The sequence below is a fragment of the Conger conger genome, chromosome 3 (assembly GCF_963514075.1).
Source record: "Conger conger chromosome 3, fConCon1.1, whole genome shotgun sequence".
NCBI lineage: Eukaryota > Metazoa > Chordata > Actinopteri > Anguilliformes > Congridae > Conger > Conger conger.
In genome coordinates this window covers 37,080,389-37,100,940 of record NC_083762.1, presented here as the reverse complement: position 1 = coordinate 37,100,940, position 20,552 = coordinate 37,080,389, and the positions used below count along the sequence as shown (strand labels likewise).

Genomic DNA, 20,552 nt, shown 5'->3' with positions numbered 1-20,552 from the left:
ATAGGTTATGTAAACTGTGATGTAAAGGAATTTGGTAGTATAGTTCTGCAAATTGAAAATGATTGCTCCCTTTTTAAGAAGTGTGCTTCACAATTGTCAACTCCCATTTGAGTTATATGCTGTAGGTAGAGGGCCCTGACATTGAAAATGATAATGGATAATCCATCACAGGATGTACAGGGGTCTGATAGGTGGGATAATGCTGTAATTATATTCTTCCCCTGACATGTAGCCTGTACTGTTTATATGGAGGTCAGTATTACATTTGGAACCATGAAACTCCCAGTTCCCATAGACCATACAGACACAAAACCAATTTAATCACATTATAAAATACTCCTTAATTAGGGCCAAATATTTTAACTACATTGAACAAACGCATATAATGATACACTGTCGGTAGGCCTACAGTATGCATAAACATGAAAAAATCTTGTTTCATTTGCAGAAGATATTAGAGGTTCAGTCAAAAAGAATTTTGAAAGCACTGCATAGTGTTTTGTGTTACCTTTCCCAAAATGAAACTGGCTCTGCTATTAGCAGACAGGGTTGGAACGGATAGGGCAGGGAATGCAATCCCTCCCCCTAAAAAGGTCCAAAGGTGGGAAAGAAAGCAGCTCCCACCGAAGAGACACAAGCTGCGTCAAAAATCAAACACTGCACACTACACACTCAGTGACCACTATTAGGTAGACCTGTATACCAGCTTGTTAATATTGCAAATATTGAATCAGCCAATCATGTGGCAGCAACTAAATTCATAAAAGCATGCAGACATGGTCAAGAGGTTCAGCTGTTTTTCAGACCAAATATCAGAATGGGGAAGAAATGTGATCTAAGTGACTTCGACAGTGGAATGATTGTTAGTGCCAGTCAGGGTGGTTGAATGTCTCAGAAACTGGTGATCTCCTGGAATTTTCACACACAACAATTTTCACGTCTCTTTTGAGAGTTTGCAGAGAATGGAGCAGAAAAAAACCCCATCATCTAATATGACTCGTAAAATATCTGCTTTAGTAGTCCCTTTCCACACAAGCAATTTAGCTAGCTTATTAGCTGACGCTACTTGTGATTGTATTTAGCTAAAAGTTGTTAGTAGTGATACGAGCCACTACTAGCTAACTCTAATGGACTTCAGACTGCTCTAGCTAGCTAGCCTGCCTGGAAAGACACACAATTCTGTTACGTAAGCATGCATACTCATAAACACAAATCAATTCACTGTCACTTTTATTTTTTATTGGAAAGTCCGGGAGTCTAGGAATGAGCTCCCTACCCAGGAGAGGAAATAAGCTGGTAGAATCACCCGAAAATATAAGCAATAGTACTGTGCAGTGGGACCCAGCTGTCGTGGCCTCCTAGCAGATGTACGACACTGAATTTAGTTGGCTAATAATGGCAGCTACCTACTGTAATGTTACTTAACATTAGTCAGCCATTTGCGTAATGGTTAGCCACTAAGGCTAATCTCTTGAAAGCCCAGCTTACCACTGTAGTAGCCAATCCATACATGTCTCCTCTTGCCCTCATAGAGAGTATGAGTTCAGTGTATTGGACAAATGCTTTTCAGAAACAGCAAAGACAAAAAAATCGCCATGCTCAGAAGGGGCCCGAGGAGGTTTTAGAATTACAAAAACATGTAGCCAAGCCAGGTATTGGGCAGAAGTGAACACAGACACAGATTGCCTGTGTATCATAGTAGTGACAGAGCATGTTTGTTTTCTAATATTTTCAAGGTGAAAATCCTGCATTGTATGCCTTTAAGCCTCAACATAAGTACTGTTTTGTTTTTTGCAGTGTAAGAAATGTAAACCTGCAGGCAGGGAAGGAGGAACAGAGTTCCCTCTATACCACTGCACAACTGAAGGACACCGCCCAACCGTGTGGTCCACCATTCCACACAGAAATGACACCACTTCCACAGGGAACCAATTAGATTCTTAACCCAGTGTTCAGCCTCCAACTGGACTGAGTATAACAATCTCAAATCAAGACTTAAGAAGATATTACATATTATCATACAAATCAATCTGTGCCTTTTATAAACTTAATAAACATAAGAAAATGTAAAAAAATTCTCCATAAGTACACTACTGACTGAAACGTACTTAAATGAAAGTCATTGGTCCCAAGTTACTTCCCACTAAAGTAGGTATCTCAGAAGTAATACCCAACACCACAAACATAAGAGTCACTGTTGATGATAATGGATCTTAAACTCTTCTAGTGACTTCTGACATTGAGTATTTTAGAGAAAGCATCATCCAATATTCTACATAGAATTTCACTGACAACATATATTAGTATGTTACTACAGACAGATGCTATCTATAGAAGTGCAAGCAGGTTTATTTACGAAAAAAGCTGCAATAAAGATTTTTTATTCCCACCAGGGTAGCATATGCAATTGTTGTACCAGCATTTCTGTTTCTTTGTCCTGTAAAACAATAGTTTTTGCTAATTCTAGAGATATTACAGTGTCAGTGTTGTAACATTTGCACCCACATTTTTGCAAAAAACTATTTAAGAAGAATATTTTCTTAATGTGAACAATGCTAGTGCAATTTTTTATATCCCTGAAAGTACTAATTATTAAACCGAGAACAAACTGTTGATCAGTAACTTACGTGGCATTCAAATTATTGATTTTCCTATTAATTTCCAACTTCACAGAGCTTCCGACAGAGACTGCAATAAATTGGCAGCACCAGAATTTGGGTTGAGAATAAATTATCATTTGCTGTGGAGATTCATTGCTCCTGTTATTCAATTGATTTAAAGAAGTGCTTCCAAATATAGTAGGCTTTTATGGCATTTATCACTCGTGCTCGCATACACCACCCGGTGGTGAAGATGGCCCTGCGCATATAAAATCCTGGAAAAAATATCTGAGGTCTCAAGAGTCTGAGTATTAAAGATGACAGTTACGCTCTGTACAACATTTTATTCCTCTGAAATCTGTACCTAATAAAGTTGAAGCATTTAAATTTTCAAATCCCCTTCCACCACAATGCTGGAGGAAGAATAATTTTCTCTCTCTCTTTCTTTCTTTCTTTCTTTCTTTCTTTCTCTGAAAGCATATTATTTCCATGACAGATAAAACATTCTTACTCTGTAGAGGTACACACAGAATGTGTTTACAGTGTCCAAGAGACAGCAGAATGCAGCTCACCTAACTTAAAAAATGCACTTCAAAACATATACAGATAGCACATACATATAAGTGAAGGGGTATTCAGACTTTATTCTTGAATTTTAAATGGATAAAATTGCCATTTATGCCCATCAATCCACACTAAATGATTCATAATGACAGTGAAAACATGTTTCCAGGAACCTCCAGGCCTCGGGCAAGAAGGGCCTTGGTCAGGGCGGTGACCAAGAACCCAACGGTCACTAACAGTGCTTCGGAAGTCTTCAGCAAAGATGGGAGAACCTGCCGGAAGGATGACCATCTCAGCAGCTCTCCATCAATCAGGCCTTTATAATAGAGTGGCTAGATGGAAGCCACTCTTCAGTAAAAGGCATATGACTCTTTGGGCAGTATTCCAAGCACTGTGTCTGGCAAACACCAGGCACTGCTCAGCACCAGGTTCCCTACAGTGAAGCATTTTATTTAACTATATTTATATTTATATTTTCTCAACTGGTTAAATTAATAATAATAATAATAATTATTATTATTATTATTATTATTATTATTATTATTATTATTATTATTATTAGAAGTAGTAGGAGTCAATGCAGTCAAGGAAGTAAGGAAAATACATCAAAAATAGAACTATGCTATATATAAATGGAAAAACAGCACTTTGAAAATACAGCATTATGGTCAGTGATCAATAAAAATGTATATGCAGCATAAACTACAGATTTAGTGTCATGGGTTTTACATTTATTTTCATGAAATGGTAGGTGTGAGGATAATCCTCTTCTGAAAGTGGTTGAGAGATCAAGTGAAATGAAGATTATTGAACAGATTATTCCAGGGATGGACTGCAATGGAGCAGAAAGCCTGATCCCACATGGTGCGCAGGTGTATGGTCGGTACAGCAGAGAGTACATTTTAAAACTATTACAGCGTAGCAATAGGGAGACTCCTGGGGAGAGACAAGCTTGTTCAGATAGGTGGGGGATAACCAATGAGGGTTTTCAAAAGCATTAGCTGGATATTCAGTCTTACAGGAAGTCAGTGTTGTGAGACCAGAGGAGGACTGATGGAGGCTAAATTTGTATGATGCCTACCACATACGCCATTGCACCAGTGGCGGGCGTTTAAGGGCTTGGCTTGGCTATTGTGTACATAAATACATCTTGTTTATAGTCACTTTTAAATCAATTTTACTCTCATATCTGTGTGTTTTGGCTGAGCACGCCTCTTGCTTCCGTTCGTGGGGCATACTTGGACTGCACCCACATGGGAGTTCAATTAGAGGGGCATCTTTTCTCTTTCGGGTGACATTTTTTTGCCACACTGATTAGCTGCTTCCAGAAACTGGGCAGGATGCACTTTTTTGTGCCCCTGAGCCATAGATATGCTATTCCCAGAAGCCCAGAAGCCTTTGCAAAGAGTGAAGACTGACAAGCTTTGGTTTACAGTGGGCCTTGCTTGCAATTCTAAAGCTAGCAGCAGCCTGGTGCAATTTGTCTAGTACAGTAAGTAATTTCATGTTTAAGTATTTCTTTATGTAGGACTCTGCCTACCTGCCATCGTTAGCTTACAGAGCATAATGTTTGTAGCTACAGCAACTTAACTGGTAACTGGTTTATAGGAAAATGCCAGGGCTCTCAAGTTTCATGAAAAACTCTGAGTGAGATTGCAAATCAGGGCTGGAGCAAATCGACATTGTGTATGTTTTGGTTGCAGAGGCCCCTTGGCCGAATCCACTTCTCCCAATTATAATTTGGTTTATAATTGAGTTTATATAAACTATATTAACTATAATTTAGTTTATAATTAAGTTTATAATTGACCAGCACAAATAAAACAAATAGAACCGAAAATGACGGGCCAAGCCAATAAGACAAACTCAGTTGAATAAAATAAATTGATTTAGTTATACATGTAAGAAAAAAATGTAATCGTTCGGGAGAGGTGATCTTTGTGAGCCTTTGTGCGAGGGTGTGACTTTGAGTGTGTGACTGAGTGTGTATGTGCGTGCGTGACTGACTGTGTGTGTGTGTGTGTGTGTGTGTGGGTGTGTGTGTGGTAGGGATGAACCGATATGAAATTTTAATAAATAAATAAATAAATAAAATACTTTGTGTTTTTCTTGTACAATTATCTCTATAATTTTCGCAGGGGCATCTTTTCATTGGCTGCACAAGCAAAACATAAGGAATTCGCGCATATTTAAGCAATGTTCCCAAACATAGGCTAATAGCAGCTAGTAGCTAACGTTAAGTTTGCATAAAATTCTTCGAAATGGGAGGTTTGAAATGCTGGCTACTCTTGTTGTGTCAAGAGTTAACAAGTTCACTTATAAATGAACGTGTCCCTTCCGAAATTATAATTAGATTGCTAGCTAGCTAGTTTACAACAAAAGGGTGTTGTTGTAGCTGCATGTAGCTTAGCCAAAAATATAGCCAATACAATATAAAACTTTTATTTTCCGCAGCTTGTGAGTAATTATTTGTTTTATTACAATATTTTTTTGACAAGGAACCAAACAGGTCCATCATCCTAATGAGCAGGTCGAACTATTAATTTTATTTTAATTTTTTTAAAATTTTATTTTAGAAAAACATTCAATGTAAATGTGTGCAAAACCTGCAATTGTGCTTTAATACTGCTCCCCTCTAGACTGGCTAAATTTGGATTAGGAAATGTTAACCTTTATTTTTTGAGATGCATCACTGTGTGTATTTCTTTGGCTAGATGGCAAGCTAGCCAGGCAGTTCTTGTACTCCTTTGCCTGTAGGCTACTGCATGCTGATACAAAGTTGTAAAAATGATAGGGCAGTCTAAAATGTAGCCAATTGATAGTTCCACTGTTTGTGCTATTGTAACATAATGAAATGATTAAGTTCCTCATTCGGGGGAAATCAGTCTTGTGTCTCATCTTTCTGTTTTCACTCGTATGGGTAAGCTGTTCTAGTTGTGTTCAGAATTAGAACAATTCACAATGATTTGTGATTCCTTGTTTGTCAGTTTATATCATTGTTTTCTAGTCTAATATATTAGATCTTTTGTTCAGAGTTGTAGATATGCTTTCATTTAAGACCATTTCTTCGCACAGTGAACGAAATCCCTTCATATTATAAAGAGAGGGTCCGCTGTTAGTTGCAGGAGTTCTGTTTGTCTTATCTTTTGAGTTGTTGAGTTGAAATGTACTCATCCCTTTGTGTATATTACAATATCCTCCATATCAGCCTCTTGCCATCTAGTATAATTTTAATTAATTGATCTTTTCACTTTGTCCAAGAAATGAATCCATGCTCCCAAAACTGAAACTTATGAATGAAACTCGTGTTTCATGGGGAGATGATGTCATATGAAGTTGAAGTATTTTTTTCTGAGGAAGCATTGGTATTACATACTGCCAACATCAGGCATCAAGTAGGCTAATTGGGACATGTTTTTCGTTTTTATATTAACCCTTTAAACAAGCCACCAAGGTTAACTCTGTTGCTAACTATATACACACATTTATTTAGTTTATTTTAATATTGGCATTGCTTTGTCTTTCCTTTGTAATTGTAAAGGTTGTGTGCATGTGCGTGCACATGTATTACCCACCGAGGTAAATGGCCACCAGCCACCAATGCACTAATCCATTTTGGAATGAACAAGGGCATTGGCTAATCTGGCCTGGTCTGGAGACTATGATCCTGTGGTAGAAGGACTGTTTGCACACAGATTTAATGCGCTGTTTGAATGTAAGGTGTGGCCCAAACACTATCCCATGGTTGATAATAGGTTAATAATATGGTCCTTAGTCTGGGGGTTAAGGGCTAATGAATGAGCTGTATAGGCCCACCCCAACAAATCTTAACTGTTGGGGTGTGCCTATAATTGCAAGATCAGTGCAATGAAGAAACAATAAATTATATTTTTTGTCATATGACATAGTTGATTTAGGACTAGCATTTCAATGCTGTTATAACAGTTTAAATTCATTTTAACATTTTATACAGAGTATGAAAAATGATCTGGTAGCACATGGTCAATGAAATTTTCTATTAAAAATAAGCAGTTTCACTGAAGTAAACTGACAGCATGACTATTGTGAGAAATCAATAAAAATAGACAAGCTCATAAAGTAAATGTTTATGAGCGGCTGTAAAGAAATATTATACATATAAAATTTCTGTCAGCAATAAAAAGTTAATTAAAGGCTCGGCTGTATTAAATCTGTCCCTGCCATTAAAAGGTGACATTTTTCGATTGCTCCACAAGATAGTATTGACAAGATGACCAAGATCAGAAGATCAGTTCAGGGCTTTAAGAATAAGAACCGGGTCTTTATCTACCTTCATTGCTTAATTTTATGATGAAATCAGGCAGAAATCAATTGGTGACAGGCAGGTGACATGCATTTGACATGGTGAGGTTTGCAGAAAATTCTCATTGTATTATTTGTATTAATAGGGCTCCTATTGTATTATTTTTAAGTGCCTGGAAATGTTAAATGTATGCTTAGCAACTGTTATTTCATACACAAAGTAAACTATGGCCTGGGCACAGGGTTTGACATTAGTATGAATTGCTCCTGTGATTCCAGTGCCTTCACATGATATCTTTAAAAACATTAAACAAAAAACACTACTGTCATGGCCTAGCGCCACGTCGAGACTTACACCATTACAGACAAACCACAATTACACAATTACATTATGTGATGGATCAAACCTCAATCCACAACATAAACAAGACGCCAACGAGAAGAGGGCTCGAGTCTAGGGTTTTTAATTACAAAAATAGGGATTTACAACAAGTAAGAATGAATAAGTATTTAAGTTAAGAGTCCAGAATTAAGGTAAGCGTCAAAAATAGCAAATGGCGTCCAAGAGAGCGGGGACCAGCAGCTCAGTCAGCGGGAGCAGGAACAAAGGCGTGGGATGGACCGTCTTTCACAAGCATGCGCCGCATGCATCGCTCCCCTCTTCACCTGCGCACAGGTATATTATATAGGCCCCGCCTGCCAGATCTCAGGGCATGGATTGTCACAGAGATAATTCGCAGGGGCACGCACTGTACTATGTTTGTGGCCATGGCTACCAGCAGAGGGAGCCAAGCCAACCTTACTGGATTAGGTGACCTATATTTCACCACTAGACTAGCCAGAGAACTATTTCAATGGCATTTTTTACATTTACAATTACAATTATTTCTATTACATTACGTTTACATTTACTATTTCAAGAAAATAGCCTTTGAATTGTACATGCGGTTGAGGGACTTAAGTGGGTCGTGGTCAGTGTAGACCAAGATGGAATGAGGTGATCCACCCAAGTAAACTTCAAAGTGTTGAATGGCTAAGACGAGGGACAAAGTTTCTTTTTCAATGGTGGAATATCTTTGTTGGGCTATGCTGAACTTTTTAGAAAAGTACGAGATGGGGTGGTTGATGCCATCAGCACCATGTTGCAAAAGCACAGCTCCGGCTCCGAGATCACTCGCGTCCACGGACAGACTGAAAGGCTTATTGCAATCTGGAGCAGCGAGAACTGGAGCGGAAAGCAGGAGGCTTTTAACGTTCTCGAAGGCTTTCTGACATGTGTCGGACCATACAAACTCAACTTTGGGACTCAGCATGTCTGTGAGAAGGGCCACAATGGAGGAAAAATTAACACAGAAGTCACGGTAATAGCCGACCATTCCGAGGAAACGTCGCAGCTTGTGACGGTTAACAGGCACTGGATAGTCTTGGAAAGCTGCTACTTTGGCCATCACGGGGAACACATGGCCACCACCAACGACCCGACCCAAGTACGTGACAGTTGCTTTGCCTAATTCGCACTTGGCTAGATTGATGGTGAGGTTTGCTTTGGACAGACGACTGAAAAGCTCTCGAAGCTTTTGCAGATGAATATTCCATGAATTGTACAGGATTAGATCATCCAAATAGGCCCCACACCCTGTCATTCCTTTAATTATGATGTTAACAAGCCTTTGAAAGCAAGCTGGCGCGTTGCGCATTCCAAAAAGCCATGACTGTATATTGTAAAAATGGTGACAAATGCAGAGATCTTTTTGGCTCGTTCAGTAAGCTTGACCTGCCAATAACCTTTTAGGAGGTCTAACATAGTCACGAACTTCGCCGAGCCAACACGATCGACACAATCATCCATTCGGGGCAGTGGATAACTGTCGGGAATGGTAACTGCATTAACACGTCTATAATCAGTGCAAAAACGGTATGACTGATTACTTTTAAGGACTAACAAACACAGAGAACTGTGTTCAGCGATGTTGTTGGAGAGCATGTATTCAATTTCTTGTTTTAATATTGGATTAACCCTGTATGGATGTTGTTTAATCGGAGAAGCCGTACCGACATCGATGTCATGTTGCAACACTGAAGTGACAGTCGGAACATCTCCTGTGAGCTCGGGAAAATCACGAATCGAAGCAACAATGTCATCTTTTTCAGCGTCTGTTAGGTGTGGCAGCTGACTCTCAAGAACAGCCAACATCTCAGAGTTTTTTAGGCGACCCTCGATGATTGACCGTGAGGGGGCAGTCACGCTGTCTTCATCCACGGTCAGAGCAGCTAGAAGGGCAGTAGAGTCGTCAGACACAGACTGGTCGTGTGATTCACGAGCGAAACATGGCTTCAGCATATTAACATGGCACACCCGAGTGTGCTGTCGCCTGTCTGGAGTGGAAATTACATAGTCGAGATCAGACAATTTTTCCTTAACAGTGTATGGCCCACTGTACCTGGCTTGAAACACAGCACCAGGCACAGGGAGGAGTACGAGCACTTGGTCACCAGGCACGAACGAACATGCTCGGCTTTGCGATCATACCAGGTTTTCATTTTTGCCTGCGCACCTTGGAGATTTTGTCGGGAACGAAAATCACTGACAAACTGCACAACACTACGAGAGCTAGGTGCACTCAACCACTGTTCCTTCAGGACTGTTAACGGAGTGCTCATGTTATGGGCAAACACTAATTCAATCCGATGGACTCTTGAACTACGTCTCGTGATGCAAAAAGTAGCCAAGGCACAGCATCCTCCCAATTTCCACCAACTTCAAGGCAATAGGCACGCAACATGGACTTAAACGATTGGTGATAGCATTCTAAAGCGCCTTCGGACTCAGGGTGGAACGCGCTGGAAGTACAATGCTTAACGTGGAGTGACTTCATAATTTGGGAAAACATCTTTGCAGTGAAATTAGTTCCTTTATCACTCTGAATGACCCTAGGCAGACCAACAAACGAAAAGAACTTTAATAAAGCCCTAATCACGGATCGTGTTGTAATTTTCCTTAGAGGAATAGCCTCTGGAAAACGAGTGGCAGTACACATAACAGTGAGTAAATGTAGGTAGCCGCTCCGCGACCGCGGCAGCGGGCCCACACAATCAATGATGACACATTCAAATGGTTCGCCAATGGCAGGTATTGGTTGCAAGGGTGCTGGTATGATTGTCTGGTTCAGCTTGCCACCCACCTGGCAGATATAGCAGGATTTACAATATCTGGCAACGTCACGTTTCAAGCCTGGCCAAAAGAAGTGTTGGAGTATGCGATTATAGGTTTTTGTGATGCCCATATGACCAGCGAGACCATCATGCGCAACACTGAGTATCTTTGTCCTGTACTCAGTCGGAATCACAATTTGATAGACAGTGTCCCATTCTTCATCAACGCGCGGTCTCCACATCCTCATCAGAACACCGTCCTTGATAAAGGCTGGGCTACAAAGCTGTCACTCAAGTCAATGTCAATGGGAGAAACAGATTTCAACTTTTTGCTTTGCGTGCGCGTGATGACACTGGCAGGGAACACATCAACTTTTGCGCACACTCATCCATGCGCTTTGGCACGGGTGGTGTAGCAATCACTTCTGGCAGTACATCACCTTGACTCCACACTTTCGGTCTTGCTATGTCGTTGCCCAGTATGAAGTTCACAGAGGGAATTGGAAATGAGGATCGTACCCCGACAACTACGTCGCCACAGACCAGATCAGACTTTAGGCACACGCGATGCAGAGGCACCTCAATGTAACCCATCTCAATCCCCTGCACAAGAACATTACTGCCAGTAGCAGTTTTCTTAGACAACGGCAAGGTCCTGCAAAATGAAGATTTGGGCTGCACCCGTATCACGTAAAATGCGCACAGGCACAGAATGACCACCAGGGACTGATACGAGCCCATCAGTGAGGAAAGGCTCATAGATAGATGGAGCTTTCGCGAGCGCAGGGTCAATGGCATGAGAGAGTGAACATTTTGTCTTGGCGTTGTGACTAGACCAATAGCTTTTTCCTGCTTCTTTTTCAGCTTAATACATTCGGCCTTGAAATGCCCTGGGTTCTTGCAATAGCGACAGAACTTTTGCTCTGTTTCAAGTGGAACGCTCTGATTATTCGGATCAGATGGACTGGGTGCAGTGGAAAAAGGGCTAGATGCAGCAGATTGATTCTTAGAACGATCTCGATCTTTATGTACTCGATGAGTCAATGTGTACTGATCTGCCAGACAGGCTGCTTGTGAGATTGTCTCAGCTTTTTGCAACATAAGTAGACACATTCTCAGGCAGACAATTAAGAAATTCTTCCCACAGCATTAACTCTCTGAGCTTTTCCTGGGAATCAACATCTTCTGACTGGCACCACCGATCAAACAAAGTCACTTTATCTCCAGCATATTCAACATAGGTCTGTCTGTCCAATTTCCTGTAACGTTGGAAACCTTTGTCGATATGCCTCTGTAACTAACTGATAGGCATGCAAGATTGAGGCTTTCACCTCATAATCAGAGCTATCATCAAAAGGAAGAGCAGAGTAAACTTCTTGTGCTTTGCCTTTTAAAACACATTGCAGCAAAAGTGTCCAATATCGCCTAGGCCACTGTAAAGTAGTTGCAACACGTTCAAAATGAGGAAAGTATTTTTCCACCTCCCTCCCGGTGAAGTCAGGAACCACACGAATATACTGGCTTGCATCAAATTCATGTTCTCCGCGCGGTACAGCCTGGCCCTGTCTTCTTGCCTCAATTTCCAATCACTTTAATTCCAGTGAATTTTTAAGCTCCTCTTGTCGAACTGAAACACGCAACTTTTCACGCTCATTCTCAAGCTCTTTTTCACGCAAAGTGAGCTATTGTAAGCAAATTTGGAGTTCAAGCTCTGTAGTGCTACTCTGTGGTGGCTTTGTTTCAGCTGCACTTTCGGGCAATTTTCTGTGCAACAAGACCTCTCTTTTAAACGCTTTTCGGTGTTAGCAATATGCACTTGATAAGTCTCAGACAATTCAATCAGCTGGTTTTTCGAGCATTGAAAGAGAATCTGCACGGACGGCTCCGCAACAAAATCATCTATTAAAGACATTTCGACACTTCAAATGCAATCAAAAACGATTTGTAAATATTGTACAAAATAGAATGTTATGAAGACTAACGAAAGTTATCGAAAAACTTTCAAAAACTGATCGAAAGGCTATAAAAATAGCAGCTTCAAAATTCACAAGTGGTCAAAAAAAACACGAAGACCACAGGTCCAACCACAAAAAGCCTTATAAAGCACAAAACACCAGTATAGCTGGCAAAAACGAAGTACAACTTCAATGTGCGATCAACTTTCAAAAAGTTCACAGAACTTCACAAAACGACTTGTATCACAAAAAAGGCAATTCATACAAGAAACCACAACACCCAGGAGATTATCGCTAACTTTCAAAAGGGGACAAAGTAAACAAAACAGCCCTAATTACCTCTCTGTCTATCTTCAGTGGTTCCACTACCCAGCATGCAAGCTCGTTCGTTCAGCAACAGACTACAGGCAGCCAATCACCAAACCCGAGCGTACTAAATAGGGCTACCACCAAAAACAAAGCAGAAAATAACAAATTTATTATCTTCCTAAGGGTGTATACAAAAGCAGAGAATTGCCAATACTTACAAAAAGTCGTTGATTCTTCAGAAAAGGTCCTGCAAAAAAAATCCCATTCATGCCGAATGTACCCTTACAAAACAGTAAACGGTTTGGGAAAAAAAAAAGCGGACGAGCGCCCAATTATGTTACGGATCGAACCTCAATCCACAGCAAGACGCCAACGAGAAGAGGGCTCGAGTCTAGGGTTTTTAATTACAAAAATAGGGATTTACAACAAGTAAGAATGAATAAGTATTTAAGTTAAGAGTCCAGAATTAAGGTAAGCGTCAAAAATAGCAAATGGCGTCCAAGAGAGCGGGGACCAGCAGCTCAGTCAGCGGGAGCAGGAACAAAGGCGTGGGATGGACCGTCTTTCACAAGCATGCGCCGCATGCATCGCTCCCCTCTTCACCTGCACACAGGTATATTACATAGGCCCCGCCTGCCAGATCTCAGGGCACGGATTGTCACAGAGATAATTCGCAGGGGCACGCACTGTATTGTATCTATGTTTGTGGCCATGGCTACCAGCAGAGGGAGCCAAGCCAACCTTACTGGATTAGGTGACCACCAAGTACAGGGGATGCGTAACACACAATTACACAATTACACATTACACATTACACAATTACACATTACACAAAGACCGCAACACAACACTCTTTACATTTTTGCCGGCATCGGTAACAGTAATATACAACCAACAGCGAGTGCATTACATTCTTTTGTTTATTTGGGGTTTTACCGTTTGAAACTTGATACGAAATATAACAAAATAAAGTTTACCTGGGTCCGTTCAATCCTGGGTGCCACTACCAAACAGGAAGTGGAGGGAACCAGGTGGTATTTCTGGAGGGGGGTTAGTGGAAGCTACCACCTGCTTGAACAGTATGATTGTTTTAATTTCCTTTTACTAACCCCTTTGGTTTTTAGTTGTTTATTATTATTGTCATGGCCATGTTTGTTATGTTCTGTTTGATCATTTTCTGTTTTATTTTGCTAATTATTTTAGTTTTTTTGGGTTTATGGAAGGTGCCAGGTGGGAGGGGCTATGCCCACATTTGCTCCGGGCATTTATAGCTCCGGGAAAAGGAGTTGAGTTGGAAGTTTTTGAGAGTTGGTGAATTGAGTTTTGGTGAGTTGGAGTTTTGTGTGCGGTGTCATGGGACTTTTCAGGCATAGCCAAAGTACACTGCATTTTCATTTGCATTTTTCATTATTCTTTTTTGTCATTACAGTAAATATTTCTGCACCGCCACCATCGCACCAGTAAATAAAATACACCATCAGCACCTCATCACCGCAAGTGCGTCGTCCTTCTTGTCCTCCACCCGCGGTGCACCCTAACAACTACCATAGTTCACTCCCTTCTTCCTCCACAGCAGGAATATATGTTACATTAAACAGGTTTTCAAATATTGCTTACAAATTGGTTTTCAATATTGTTACATTTATATAAAATTGGGTAGAACACAAAAAATCATCCTATTTTCATTCATGTGCTATAACTATGTCAATTAAACCTTTTTGGATTAATGTTTTATTAGATTGTAATTATACTTAAATTTAATTATACTTTAAGATAAATTAATTGATTAGATTCCGCTGCCGAACCTCTTCAGGATTTTGTGCCAAATTCTGGTCTTAATTATTTAATTAGCTAAATAATGTCTTGATCAGACGTTTGTATATGCAGCAGCTACAGCTGCAGACTGCAAGTGTATCCTAAAGATTTTACTCTACTCAAGTACAGAAGTGAACCAGCATTATTTCTAGAGCTGTCAGAAAAAATTATTAAGGTAATTGGTTGGAACAAAAACCAGCTGGCCGACCGGCCCTCCAGGACGGGAGATGTGCACCCCTGCCTTAGATAATTTCTCAATAAAACATTTTACTTGTTAATGGTAGACAGGTCCAGCAGTGGGACAGAGTATTGAAGATTAATTTTCAGTTAACTCATTTGTTTCACATAGTTACATCATGCTCACAAATGGCAAGTAAAATAATGCCTGAAAAGTATTTTCTGGGGATTTCCTTGATCTATGAGTCATTATGAATCATGTGTTAGAAAAGAGACCTCAGTCCTCCAGCCCCCTAGCTAACATTACGCATGCTGTAGCTATCTAAAATCAGTGACTGCCTCTGGCAAACCAGTTAGTTTGCAAAAGTTAAATAGCCAACTTTATCAGAAAAATGGTTATGCAGAAGTAGAAAGAAAAAGTCCAAAAGAGAGAAAGTATAAATCCTGTCATGCATTTCTTCCACCTATGAAGTCAGCTGACATCACTAATTAGTTCCATATTTTTTCAGAATCTGGATTGTCCACCTGTGCAACTATGTCACATCACATAGTGAAGTGAGTTTGAGTCAGATATATGACTATATTCAGATTTTCAGCTATCCGTAATCCATTTGGATAGATTTAGAGACACTCAGGGACACCAGGGTGGACTGCCTACATTTTGCTTCATAGATATTTATGTTCTGCATATCACTCTCACCCTTTTTGATTTCATTTCATTTAAATTCCTGGATCAAAATAGTTTTTCATGCAGGAAATCTATAGTTTTACCTGTTTTATATTTGTGATTCTCAGTATTTCATTGCAATTTAAGGAGACACTTCATTTGCATTTTCACCAATTTTTTGTATTTAAATTATGAAATAATTAAGTAAATGGTGTGTCTGGCTTCATTTAAGCCATCTGTGATGCTCACACCAGCCAGAAATACTGCAGAACACAACATAAATTGGCATCTGCATGAAAAGGTTAAAGCACAGCTTCTTCCATAGAGATACATCACGCAAACTAACTTAATGTGTCTAATGCTATCATTTGCAGAGGCTGTGAAAACCAGGACACATAAGACCTGGCTTGCAGCCTGTTCTTCGAAATGGAAGAAACCGGAGTCTAATATAAGGCACAGTACAATTTGAATTCCATCGGAAAATTATAATATAATTTTCAGATTTTCTGTGATTTGTTGTTGTAGGCTTTGTGGTCATTTAAGTATGGTTCAATTCATCCACCACCAATCATCTACCTCATTTAGCACTGTTGCTGTCTGAATGTTGTTTGTGTTGTTTCCCCACTCAGCATTTACCATCCGCAGGCTTTAATCTAGCCCTGCATGGGAGCGGTGCATTAGTGACATTATGGAGATGTATGCAAATTACGTATTTTTCTGACTAGGTCAGGTCCTTTGAACACAATGTTATGCTGTGGGTGGCACTACTAATGCAGTGGTCAAGCACAAGTAGCAGAGCACTATTAACCACCCATTTGTTTGTGAAATGTATTTAAATCACACACAGGCAAGCTCTCCTCCAAAATGTGAATCAAGCTACTTCTCTTTCTGCAGACTTAGCAGTTAAGCTCAAAAGAGGGTTCTTCATGTGTGTCATTTATTTTGGTCTTGTTTTATTGGACATTTTCGTGATGTTATTTGTGCTTGATACTTTCAAATACTTTCAACCTACATTTATATTGCCTTATTCACCGGTACAGCACTTTGTACACCTGTACATTGCTTGAAATGCTGCATGTATTATTATTATTATTATAATTATTATAATTATTATTATTATTATTATTGTTATTATTATTATTATTATTGTTGTTGTTGTTATTATTATAAATATTCATAGTAGTAGTAGTAGCAGTTGTTGCAGTAGAAGTTGTAATAGTTGCATTCAAGGTTTTAGTAACAGTAGTAGCAGGACGTGCAGGCAGAATGGGAGCACTTAACTGACCACAAAGGTCAATCAAATGTCACTTCAAAAATGTAATATACAGAAAGTGTTGGAAACCCAGTTACCTTTTTGGAATCACCTGTCCCACGTTCATCTTTATGCAGGACACTCTGCGTGTCTGTACTCCAACAGTACACGTGGGGCTCCCGTTCCAGCTGCTGGTGGCATTTAAAGTGGCCGTGGATGAGTCCTCCATGCAGGGACTCCAAGGTGATGCCTCCCAGTAGAACGTAAGGCAGGGATGTTCATTACAGTGCCTCCACTCCTCCAGGGCTGGGGGAGCAGGACAAGGCTTTTTCCCTGAATAGAAAAGCAGACAGCTGCTTAAAAAACGCACAGCAAATGGTTTCCTAGCATAGTTTCCTAACATAATTCATCCAAAATACCCATTTGAAATATCTTAACCCCTCAATCAAATTTTCGACAATATGCGACTCAACAAAATGTATAATCACATGAAGTCATTTCGCTCTGAATATTGGTGAAAGTCGGCCCCATATACACCCGGTTGTTTCATGTGTCTCGAGTATCCGGATAATATCCGAATAGGGATCATCCACTTGAAAATGTTGGTGTAAATGCACCCATGATACATTGTAGGTACAGACTCAAATCTACTTAAACCACTTTAGGAGACTCAATTAAGACAGATGTCATATACAGTAAGGGTAAATGCATCCCTCTCTCCAAGACTCTCCAAGAAAACCAAATTTAAATGCAATATGGTTAAATCTTATCCAGATACTAAAAAATGTGGAAATGGTGCCTGATTCCTTACACACTGTAAGTAATCTGCAGGAATTTTACAAATGTCTAAAGGGCAAATGTATTTTAAAATAATTCTAACTCAGGACGCACATGCACACATGCTCACACAAAAATGCACATAACAAATTTGTTTTTAGAGTCATGTTTCAATCACAATTCACATTCAATGACACAGTAGCTCAACAAATAGGTATATGACTGAAGTATGACTAGTATTTTAATTTAATTTTAATGTCATTTTAATGACATCTACTATGTAAGTAACCCTTTAAATTTCAAGGAAACACTAAAATAAGGTCACATGATTTGGCATGAACAAATGTTGTTGGTCCTCGGTGTGCAACTGAACTGCAATAGCAAAGATCATAGCATCTTAGCCTTTTGCACCACTGTGGCTCCTGTATTGCATTATTATGCATTTGGTTTGCTGGACCCTTGCTGTGAAAAGGACACTGACATTACCTTATTTCATGTGGTATATGGATTTACAAAATACAGACAAGGGGAGGTCCCCCCATGCTTGTTTTGCCACCCACTTGTTACAAAACAACTATTGTAAAATATACAGATAGAACCGTGAGTTATATTGCTTTCAAACGGCATATCCTGTTACGATAGTGATTGAAAATAATGCAAAAATGGAATGAATGCAAAACAACCCATACAGGCCCAGCCCTGGGGTTAAACTTATAATAGATTGATTACCAAATACCCCTACTGGGTTTGAGTCCAATAGGGGAGACTAAATGGACATTATGTTCTAGTCACAATAAATTAATGATTCTACTACAATGCATGGTTTTCACTGCCCGAATAAACTTGAAAAACTGGATGGGCTCTGAGAATTGTAGAGCTCTTTGGCTGCAAGTGGAGAAGCTGCCCAGAGATCTCTCCAGCACTTCACAGATTTTGAGAGAGTGACTAGATGGAGACCACTGCTGAGAAGGGCCAATATTAAGTAATTTCTGAAGCTTGCCAGAAGCCCCCTGAGACCTTCTGAAATAAGATTTTTTTGGTCCAAGGGGACTAAAGCTTTTTGGTCTGAAAGCAAATTGGCATGTTTTGTGCAGAATATATACTGTTCATTACCCAGTTAATGCCATGAAACATTATGTTATGGTGTGTCTTTCAGCAGAAGGGACTGGCTAGCTTGTTGCTGTGAAGGGATAGATATAGAGCCAGAAATAGGCAAATACATGAGGAGAATCTGGTTGAGTCTGCAAGAGATCTACTTACGGGACAGAAATGGTCTTCCATGATTTGTCACCCATTCCATTTGCAAAACTATAAAGTATCAATCATGTAAAAATAAGAAGACAGTATTCCGGAATGGCCCACCGAAAGCCAAAACTCAAAGTCGTTGAAAACCTGTTAATTTAATGTTTATTCATTCATTTTTTTCTTTAATATGTATGAAATAAACATGTTTATTGTAGTTGAATATTGGTCTTTGTGCAAATATTTTTCTTTCTTTAAATTATAGCAGTAAATTACAGAGGGTAGATTCAATATCGTTTTTTTCATCCAGCAATTCTTGTATCGGTTGGCTCAGCCTGTAATGCAGAATAATTTATTTCTGTTCTGCACTCTTGCACACCGAACATATTAGTGGTGTCTTCCTTTTGCAACTATGACAGCTGCTATGGTCACTGAAAAGTTTACAAGTTGCATGGCATAAGTAGACATTACCAATTTACTGCCAGCTTTCCAGTGTCTTAGACCCACGCCTATTGCAATGGTAATTTGCAATCATCTTCGTGAATTAAATTAATCTTCGCGCTCCAGTTGCATAAAGATTTGTCATTCTTGCATTGACATTTATGTAGGTAACATAAGTTAAATGTGCATGACCCAGACAGCGCGCTGTGTGGCTATTTCCCTAGATGTGCAGTCGCATATGCTTTGAACCCACAGTGGGTGCTTTGTGAATCATAAGTATTCTTTCTCTGGTACTTGCAATAGTTTAATGGGCACAAAAACATCACAGTCTTTCTGTGGATTCCCCCTCAGTCCTGAAATCACTGCTGCAGTTCCATCTAAAATTCAAATTTTAAGCTGTAACAGGGAAGAGCTAGAGGGGTACTTTGTGAAATATTATTTATTTGCAAAATTTGGCCATTTTTTGTGATGCTGTGATTACCTTACAGCACAGCAACAGTACAGTACGTTAGATACCCTTCTCCGACTAAACTTACAAAACAAAGCCACAAACCACTCAGTGCTCCAAGCATTTAGTCATTATCCACAAACACTCAGGGCTCCAATAAGTACTGTATTTATTCACTAATCCACAAACACTCAAAGACCAGCATGTATTAATTGAATACTTACTAATACATATATGTCCACTACTTCACAAAAACCACAAAGTCCAACACATATTAAACCACTGCTCCACAAACACTTAAAAGACTAACAAGTACTTATTCACAATTCCACAAACACGCATTGATGAAAATGAATATGAGAAAGTGCAGCATAGACTGAATGTTCATTAATAAGGAGTTACTAGGTTAAAATGCTTGGCTGGTCTTTGAAGAACATTTAACTGAGAAACAATTTCCATATTCCTGTAAATGTGAAAATGAAGTGGGCATTTTGAGTTTTGAGTGGGAGGCTAGTGTTCCTAGGTATGCTGCTTTTTGTCTTAATTATACTGCTGCTCAAGCATGCAAAACAAGCACTGTATGATTTATGTAACAGTCACAGTGAATCATATACATAATAACTTAAGGCCTTCAGATTCCACTTAACAATCCTCTGCATGGATATATCCTTCCACTATAAACAAAATAATCATAGTTTGTACATCCAAAAGTACATTTATTAAATATCTTGAAACTCCATTTCAACTATTCTCAAGGACATTCAACAGCTGGTTTTGATTCTAGAGTACTAGGGGACAGCTGTGAAAGTTGTATAATGCTCTAAGTGGAAGTGATGCTAAACTGTTACAAAGCTGTCATGCTGTAGCAGAT

At 39.5% G+C, this 20,552-nt stretch overlaps 1 protein-coding gene across 1 annotated transcript in view; it reads right to left on the bottom strand.

Annotated features, from left to right (window-relative positions):
• The window catches only part of LOC133124026 (thrombospondin type-1 domain-containing protein 7B-like), a 288,207-nt gene that overhangs the window by 87,777 nt on the left and 179,878 nt on the right, over positions 1-20,552 (bottom strand). The window contains exon 9 of the mRNA XM_061234839.1: positions 16,872-17,106. Coding sequence (XP_061090823.1) covers positions 16,872-17,106 — 235 coding nt within the window. The remainder of the gene's footprint in view (positions 1-16,871; positions 17,107-20,552) is intronic.